At 39.2% G+C, this 8635-nt stretch overlaps 2 protein-coding genes across 2 annotated transcripts; both read right to left on the bottom strand.

Annotated features, from left to right (window-relative positions):
* Nucleotides 1–2655: 2655 nt before the first annotated feature.
* Nucleotides 2656–4928, bottom strand: LOC112188945 (receptor-like protein EIX2). Its single transcript, XM_024328187.2, has one exon. It carries the CDS (start codon nucleotides 4834–4836, stop codon nucleotides 2821–2823), a length of 2016 nt encoding a protein of 671 aa, XP_024183955.2. The 5' UTR covers nucleotides 4837–4928; the 3' UTR covers nucleotides 2656–2820.
* LOC121051298 (receptor-like protein EIX1) lies at nucleotides 4885–5781 on the bottom strand (the record flags this gene model as incomplete). The annotated part of the gene is made up of 1 exon (XM_040513507.1): nucleotides 4885–5781. A coding segment is annotated over exon 1 (897 nt), but the record flags the coding sequence as incomplete, so codon positions are not given.
* Between the last annotated feature and the right edge of the window lie 2854 nt (nucleotides 5782–8635).

The following is an 8635-nucleotide window of genomic DNA, read 5'->3' as shown; positions in this document are numbered from 1 at the left end:
ATTACAATCTAAGAGGTGCCTTATATATAGGGCACATAGCATAAACCTAATACAACTAGAAAACAAAAAGAATAATTTATTATAGACTAAAACTAGAAAACCTAATCAGAAATAAAATCCTAGATACTAAAGAATATTACGCAAATATATAATTGGAATCCCAACCAAGATTTTGTTCGAGAATCCCGATATATCCAAAATAGTAATTTATGATTAATTCCATCATTAAGAAGTCTATTTGAATACGAGTTTTCAATATTCAAATTATTCTTCTTGATGTGAAGATGCTTCTTTCTTTTCGAGATTCTTTGTTGAAATTGACTAAAATCTCGTCCTACATCAATATCTCTAACATGACAAGCCTGCAAATTTTGTCATATGTGGAGCAGAACAAGGTTTAGGGTAAGCTCTCACTTCTTGTTTCTATATCAGTTTTATAATAAAATAGAATATTTGAAGAAAGAGCCTGGTTGAGTTTGATGAAGTATTGGAGGTATGATTGGAAATAATGTCTTTTTTATAGTACCATGTGCTTACTATAATCACAGTTATTTAGGTTTGAAATTTTCTTCATTGGCCAGCAGTATAGACTTTGTGATTCTTGTACTACCCTGAGGAGAAATCACCAGTGATGTTGACTAAGTGATAAAACTACTAAATCAGGGAGATCTATATAATTAGTTAGCATTCTATAAATAAAGCATCTTGTATGCTAATGTGTGCATAAATTGAAGGAGAAAAAAAGAGAGAAAATCTATAAATTGGATCAACAGGTTTATGAGTTGTGCTTTCTTGCTCATGAAGTTGTTATGTTCCTTTTTCCAAGTGCAGAGAAAGCATGTTTATGAACTTAGGCAGTCAATTTTAACTGGTGATAATGAAAGTTGTTACTGGCATGTATTCCAGTAAGTATATACATCTCAGTAGATTTATTCTTGCTACATATCCTATCTTATCAACCAATTCTGATAGCACTTTGTATGATAGATTGCCTGTTCTCGAATTGAGTCATAAATATCTAATGAACTCATAAGTTTTTCTCTCTCAATTCGGTATATGACTATAGTATGACTGATTGATTAAGTGTACCTTCTCTCAGTCTTGTTAGTCCCTAATTCTGTTTTGATACATGACATAATGGTTAATGATTCATGGCCAGGAAGACAAGAAGAAACTCGAGAAGCATCGCATGACATGGATGTAGTGATTGAGCAATTGGAAAGCAGTGGACCTTTCTACGTAGGAGCCATATATGAAGCAGCTACATATGTGCATGTTAAGTATATATTGTATCAGCTTTTGCTATTTTTCATTTTTTGAAATTGTAAGCTAGAATGTTGCTATGTTAAGCTAGCTACAATGCTTTTTTTATTGGTTTTATGGTCTAGAAACTTGAATGTATGGATGATTGACAAATATATTGGAGCATTGTTTCTATGCAAATATATATGGAGCATTATTTTTGTGCAAATATTTTAGGCAAATAATCTATAATGAACAAATGACATTTCATAAATTAGGTTGTATGAGTATGTGTTTGTTGTGAATCACACAACAGAAAAAACAGAAAGCAGTTGTCCTATTATTGAATCACACAACAGTATAGAACCATTGTGTTGTACAATTGGTGCAAAGTTCAACCTTAATCTCTCACATACAACAGCCATTGGTTGGTCACAAATATAATTACAACTATCACACAACAGTTATATACAAATATCTGTAGTGGTAAAGATCATCCAACAACAGTTCATAATATTTCTGTTGTCTAGGGATGGCAAAAATCCTCAGCGGGGCGGAGCTTCATTGGATACCCGCCCCTAATGGGGGGAGAATTTGGGGACAAATGGGGAATGGGGATGAGGATCCCCAATCCCCGCTATCTAAGATTGGGGATGGGGCGGGGATGGTATTGTGATCTCCATCCCCAAACCCGCCCCAATAATATATACATATATTTAACTTATATATATATATTAATTTATTTTTTATAATATAAATCACAAATATATACATTTACTACTTTACTTTAATGGTTACCCTTTTACTTTAATGGTGTTTTGACTTTTGCACTAATTGAATTATGATTTATGAATTTAATCCTATTTTAAATTTATTTGTTGTAGATTTTGATTTTATAAAAGGCAATATGAGAAAAAATTATTTTATTTATTAAATTCTTATTGGGGATTTGGGGCGGGTTTGGAGGTTTAGTCCCCAATGGGGATTGAGGCGGGGATGGGGGTAGAAAATGACCCCGGGGATGGGGATGGTATTGTAATCCCCATCCCCAACCCGCCCCATTGCCATCCCTATTGTTGTCTAATTAGGCAACCAACATCAGTTGGAAACTTAATTATGTTGTGTGAGTAGCCATTGAAACAACAAATTGGATGCGGTGCATGCCGCGCATCCAATTTCTGGCATTGGCATGCGCATATTTGGGACAACGGTTCTATCTTCTGCATCGTCCCTATGATCGACACACAACGGTGATTCACCGTCGTCTGAGTGTTGTAATCACACAACACCGAGATAGATGACAAAACTTTACTCTTGGGACAACAGTTATACACTGTTGTGTGATGCATGTTTTGTAGTAGTTTGTATGACAAGATTATGTACTTTGTAAATCCTTATATAAAATGCTCCTATTATCAATAATAGAACACACACAATTCTGTCATCAATCTCTCTCAATTCTATTATTCTTAAACATAGTTTGACTAAAGCTTACAAACTCTTATTAGGAACAGAAAACAACAAGCTTACTCCTGAATGACCAAACAAACAAAAAAAAAAGGTTTGAAGTAAAACTACTTAAATTTCCGGTGCCCTCTGGTATTTCCGTATACAAGCAACAATCATTTTGTCAGTGAAGTGGAAATATTTCTTCCTCCAAGACTTGCTGATGATCAAACTCCCACAAACTCCCCAGAACCCCATAACGAAACCGATCACCATGCTGATGATGAAACCCCACATTTTAAAGCCAGTGTCTTCTCCACCTTCACTTGGACCCTGAGGAGTTCCGCCATTGACTTGGCAATCACGCAACGGATAACCACAAAGAGCAGCATTGCCTTCATATATTGATGGATCAACCAGGCTGTTAAACTGGTTGCCTGTTGGGATTGTCCCAGACAAGTTGTTGTATGAGAGGTTTAGATGATTCAAGAATGTCAATGAAACCATACTCTGTGGACTGGAACCTGAAAGCTGGTTTAGTGACAAATCAAGAGTTTCTATCGACTCCATGCTCCCAATCCTTGATGGCATTACTCCTGTCAGATGATTCATGGATAAATTCAAGGTCCACAACTTTATCAGGCTCGTGAGCTCCCTCGGCATCTCACCTGATAAGTTATTGTTTGAGAGATCTAGGCTATTAACAAGATAGAGAGTGGGATCGAAGTCTTGCACTCTTCCTTTTGCCACCACCTTCAACTTTCCCTGGTAAAGGTATGATGTATCTTTATCTGAGAATACAGATGTTTTCAAGCCACTCAAGTTACCAACACAGCGGGGAATATGACCAGACAGGTTATTGTGTGAGAGGTCCAATATGTGAAGATTGGAAAGGCCACACAACTGTGAAGGAATGCTTCCGGTGAATGAGTTGGAACTCAAGCGTAAAATCAACAAAGAGAGCATGCTTTCTCCTATCCACGCTGGAATGTTTCCAAAGAACTTATTTTCCCCAAGATCAAGACTCTTCATGCCAGTACAGTTTCTCAATGAAGGAAGTTTGCCTGACAAGTTGTTACTAGAGAGAATCAAGTACAAGAGTGAATCAAGAGAATCCATGGATATTGGAATTGTACCAGAGAGGCTGTTGTTTGACATATCTACAATATACAAGAATGGTAAATTGTTCCAGAAATGAGGAATTTCACCAGACAAGTAATTATTTGAGAGAACCATGGTTGTCAGTAGGCTTAGATTACCTAAAGACAGGGGAATGCTTCCACTCAAACCATTCCTAGAGATGTCTAAATCTGACAAGGAGGGCATCACATCACCAATGTTCGAAGGAATTGGCCCCGAAAATAAATTATCCCTGAGGTCCAGCGATGTAACGTTTCTTGACCAAAGTGGGAGGGGGCCCTCAAACAGGTTTGAACTCAAATCAACAGTAGCAGGATAGCTGAACCTTAGCGAGTTAGGTACCTTGCCGCCTAGTTGATAATTGTAAGCAACATCTAGTTCATCCAATAACAAATCTAATTGCCAAAACCAATCTGGTATGGTATCTGCAATCTTAGCATTATTGAGGACCACCGTGACAAGCTCAGTCTGATTTCGAAGCCATGCAGGAAATTTGGGACCCAGTTGACATGATCTAAGGTTCAAGAATCTCAATTTGAAAGGAGGTATCCAATTAGAACTAATGTTGAAAATTAGGGAAATGTTTGGGGAGGCTTTCTGGATTGACACGTCTTTTAAGCTTCGAAGTTTCAGAAAATGAGCTTCTGTTACAACACCTTCCCATGTGTTTTCAGACAGATCTACCGCAACGAGTGATGAGAGCTGCCCAAAACTTTCTGGGATGACTCCACCCAGTTTATTTCTTGCAAGGTAAAATTCCTCCAAAGATGTCAAGTTTCCAATAGATTCTGGGATAGAACCCTGAAATGAGTTGGACCACAACGTGAGGTATCTTAACTTCTTAAGAAGTCCCAATGAATTAGGCAAATTTCCTGTCAGACTGTTATAACCTAAATCCAACCTCTCTAAGCTGCTGTTTGGGCATATAGACAAACTATCAATGAACTCAGTTATCTCACCAGTAACTTTATTGATTGAAAGTTCAAGAGACTGCAAATTGCATAGCATTCCCAAGTTTCTCGACAACTGACCTCCGATGTCTGAATTCTCTGACAAATCAAGGTTCTTCAGATGAGTCAAACTCCCGAGTGTTTCTGGAAGTTCTCCATTGAGACTGTTCCTACTTAGGTCAAGGTTGACTAGTTCAGTCAGATTGAACAACCAGGGAGAAAGTGTGGAGTTGAAACCATTGGCAGAGAGGTCAAGAAGCAAAAGTGATGTGAAATTGATATGAGGAAGAGCAGGTGGAAGGATGGAAAGTCCACAGCCAGGCAAATGCAATTCAAGAAGTGAAGGGAGCATATTAACAGTGGGAAGCCAATATGGTGCAGCCTTGGTAAGGTTTGCTCCTCCCAAGTTAAGAAACTGTAAGGAAGAAGGACTGGAAAGCCATCTGAGATCACTCTCAACAGCATTATTACTGAGATCAAGATGAAGCAATTTTGAAAGGTTTCCAAGATTGGCGGGAATTACTCCACCAAATGATGCACCAGATAGATTGAGATATGTTATTTTTTCTAGTGATCCAATGAAACTTGGAAGTTCTAGACCTCCAAAGTTATTCATGCTCAAATCCAAGTCAACCAAATCTTTCAAAACAAGCAATGAAGGATTGATCTCACCTCCTAAAGCATGCAGTGTTCCATCATCACTCTCCGAAACATCTACATACGGGTTGCGAAGATTAAGGCTATCCACGCGTCCAGTTGTCTTGTTGCAGCCTATACCTCTCCATTTGCAGCAATCTACTCCAACCCAAGATGAAAGCCGATCTGAAGGATCAGTGAGTCCCTCTCTGAGCTTCAGAAGGGCTTTCCTCTCGATATCCATGCAACCCACATTAGGATCTGCATTGCAGAAACCAAGTGTGACTCTGTCAAGGTATGAAGTTCCTGATAGTAGTAAAAATGAAAGAAGGAGGAACAATGCAGTACTGTCACTACTGTGTCCCATGCTTCTTGAGTTCTTATGATATGAAATGGAAAATGGTATATAGACTAGAAAGATATCTTCGCAAATATTCAGAAGAGGCTTATATATACAGAACCAACGCAATTAACGCAATTCATAGTGGAGAAAATGATTAGAATTCAGATGATTACAGGGTACTTCCAAACCATAAAAAATTGACACCATGGTCAAATTCCAAGGCTTTGGAAGTTCTATTTATTGGCGACTAGTCAAGTAGAGCCGATCGTGTAAGATCTAATTCATGGAACCTGCCAATGTGATGCCGACCGTTACCCAGACCCTGGAAATACGATATATATATATATATGACCTGGGGACATTTTCAACCTTCGGAATCAAATATACATTTTCGACCCAAATAATTAAGACCTCGAGTATGTTTGTCTGGTTCATAATAAGTAATAACATTCAAATGGAAAATAGGTCTATTAGTCAATGGAAACAAGGCTACACCGTACGGAGCACAGACCAGACCCTAGACATCCCATTCCTGGCTATATTGCTTTGAAATTTCCATACTTTTACAAATTGCATATTTGCATACGAGGGCATTTTGATGCCAATGACATCACAATGTTTAAATACTGCAATTTGACCGATTCAAGCAACCAAACCGTAATTAGGACGTAAGTGTAATACACTCCATAATTCGAAAGTTGAAGACAAGTCAGTAGCAGGAGTTGCATAAACAAATCTGTTTCTGTATAACAATCTATTTAACTTGCCACAGCCCAATTAGGATCACTTATCTATGATCAATCTTCCGTGCCGAAGTAACGATCACCAAATTCACCCAACCCTGTATGACACGAAATTATTCATTGAGGGCAACATCAATCTCCGAAGTGAGATCTTCAAGGATGGAAATCGTTTGTAAACACAATGAATTCCTTCAGGAGCCTAAAGCAGAATAAAATAGTGGTAAATCAGCGTATAGTTCATAACGTAAATACTAATACGTAATCAGCAAGCATCAAGAAGTACTCACAGATATAAGGTTCAAGAATATTATATGCGATTCAGGAACCCCCTTCTGTATGAGTAGTGTAGATACCTCTACTAGCAAGCTACTTTGCTACATCACCAAGCATAAGTAACACCCTCTTTGAGACACCCACAAGCTAGCCATGGTGAGGCCCAACCGAGACATGCATCTTGTAGCCCTATGTTCAAGCTACGCCACGTTATCCAGAAGAGGTAAATACGTCGCCGGGAAGCCATCTTCCCGGCCTTGCCAAGTTGCCTTCGCAAACATGCTTTCTAGATTAGAATAGTGATTTCTACATCCCACATCTAAGAAAATGTAAAGGAGATGACTTCCTTCACCTATAAAAGGAATGCCTCCTCCCACTTAAACATAAATCCCATTACACACTTTGTAATCCCCTTTGGGCCTTGCCCAAACACACATAGTACAATGCCCAAACACATAGGTGATGTTTGTTACATGGGACTGGATGGGATAGGACAGGATTATCTAATATAAGAAGACTTATCCCGTGTTTGGCATCACTCGGGACTCTATTAACTGAGACTCTGGAGTCCCAAAAACACTCTCAACCTCTTCTTCCAGAGTGACACCAAAAAGCATCGGACTGTGGAAGCCCATTCTTCGCTTCTGCATTGTCAGTTTCAGCTCCGTCTGGATCTTGGGTTTTCAATTTCCTCTCTTCTTCTCATCGATTGGTTATTTCTCTGTGGAATATCTCAAGAGAAGAAAAAGAAGCAGACTTGCAACCCTTCAATAGATTATTCCTGGGTAATCGGAGGAGCAGATGAGATCAAACCCAGAAGACTGGTCCTCACAAAAGCTGAACTCTTGCATGGCAGAACCAACCTAGCCATTTCAATTCAAAATCCTAAACAAAGCTACTTGGAGATGAATACCAGATGCCTAAAATCCAATAAAGATGCCCTTAAAACCTAGATCAAAACGACCCAATTTGAGAGAGAAATTGGATGGCTTCTTCCCTATTACCTTGTTTGATTTGCGGTGTTTTCAGGTTTCTGGTGTTTTGATTGTGCAGTCTCTCTCTCTGATTTCATGGAGGTAGCAAATGCTTTGTGGGCTTCAATAGTAACAGGGGTTTCCGGCAAAGGACGGGTTGCTAAACACCAGAAATTGACCTCCGGTTGGGTGTTTGTCGCTAAACACCAGAAATTGTCTCCTGTTGCTTCGTCATTTTCCCAACCGAGTTATTTCTACTAAGATGAGCAGAAGCTAGGGAGGAGAGGTGAGAAATTGTGTTGGGAATTCTATTGCTCAAGTTGTTTGATTTATGTAGAATTCTATTTCTGGCTATGTAAAAGTCATTTGAGAGAGAGTTGAGAGAGAGAGAGAGAGAGAGAGAGAGAGAGATTCACGGTGGCTTCTTGGAGGCCATCGTCCGGGGCCATCGTGCTGCTCTGCTCCTTAGTCCACGCAGAACCAAATATGAGTCAGGTACTAATCTAGCTTAAGCCAAGTTATAGTAGTCCTGGACTCCTATAGAAATTAAGGTTAGGTATCACAGTCCTATGAAACAAACACAGCCATATAGTACAATATTCCAGTGGACGTAGTCTCCCGCTAAGGCAGAGACGAACTACTATACTCCTCGTGTGTCTCTCTCTCTCTCTAAAGCTAACTAGAGACCCCCTTGGATCTCTAACGTTAACATTGGCGCTAAAAGCACTCGACCTTCTTTGCCTTGTATTCTCAATCAAGCCTTGCATCCGCCGCTACCCATCTTAGCAGTAAAACAAAATGCAAAATTTTGCATCAAGTGTAACTTGGGCTCATTGCTTAATTCCAAGTCAAGAGCAAGTCAACGCTGGCCTTACTGACCCAAAGGTG

This window comes from Rosa chinensis, chromosome 2 (genome assembly GCF_002994745.2).
Source record: "Rosa chinensis cultivar Old Blush chromosome 2, RchiOBHm-V2, whole genome shotgun sequence".
Taxonomy (NCBI): domain Eukaryota; kingdom Viridiplantae; phylum Streptophyta; class Magnoliopsida; order Rosales; family Rosaceae; genus Rosa; species Rosa chinensis.
This window is presented reverse-complemented; position numbering and strand designations above follow the sequence as displayed.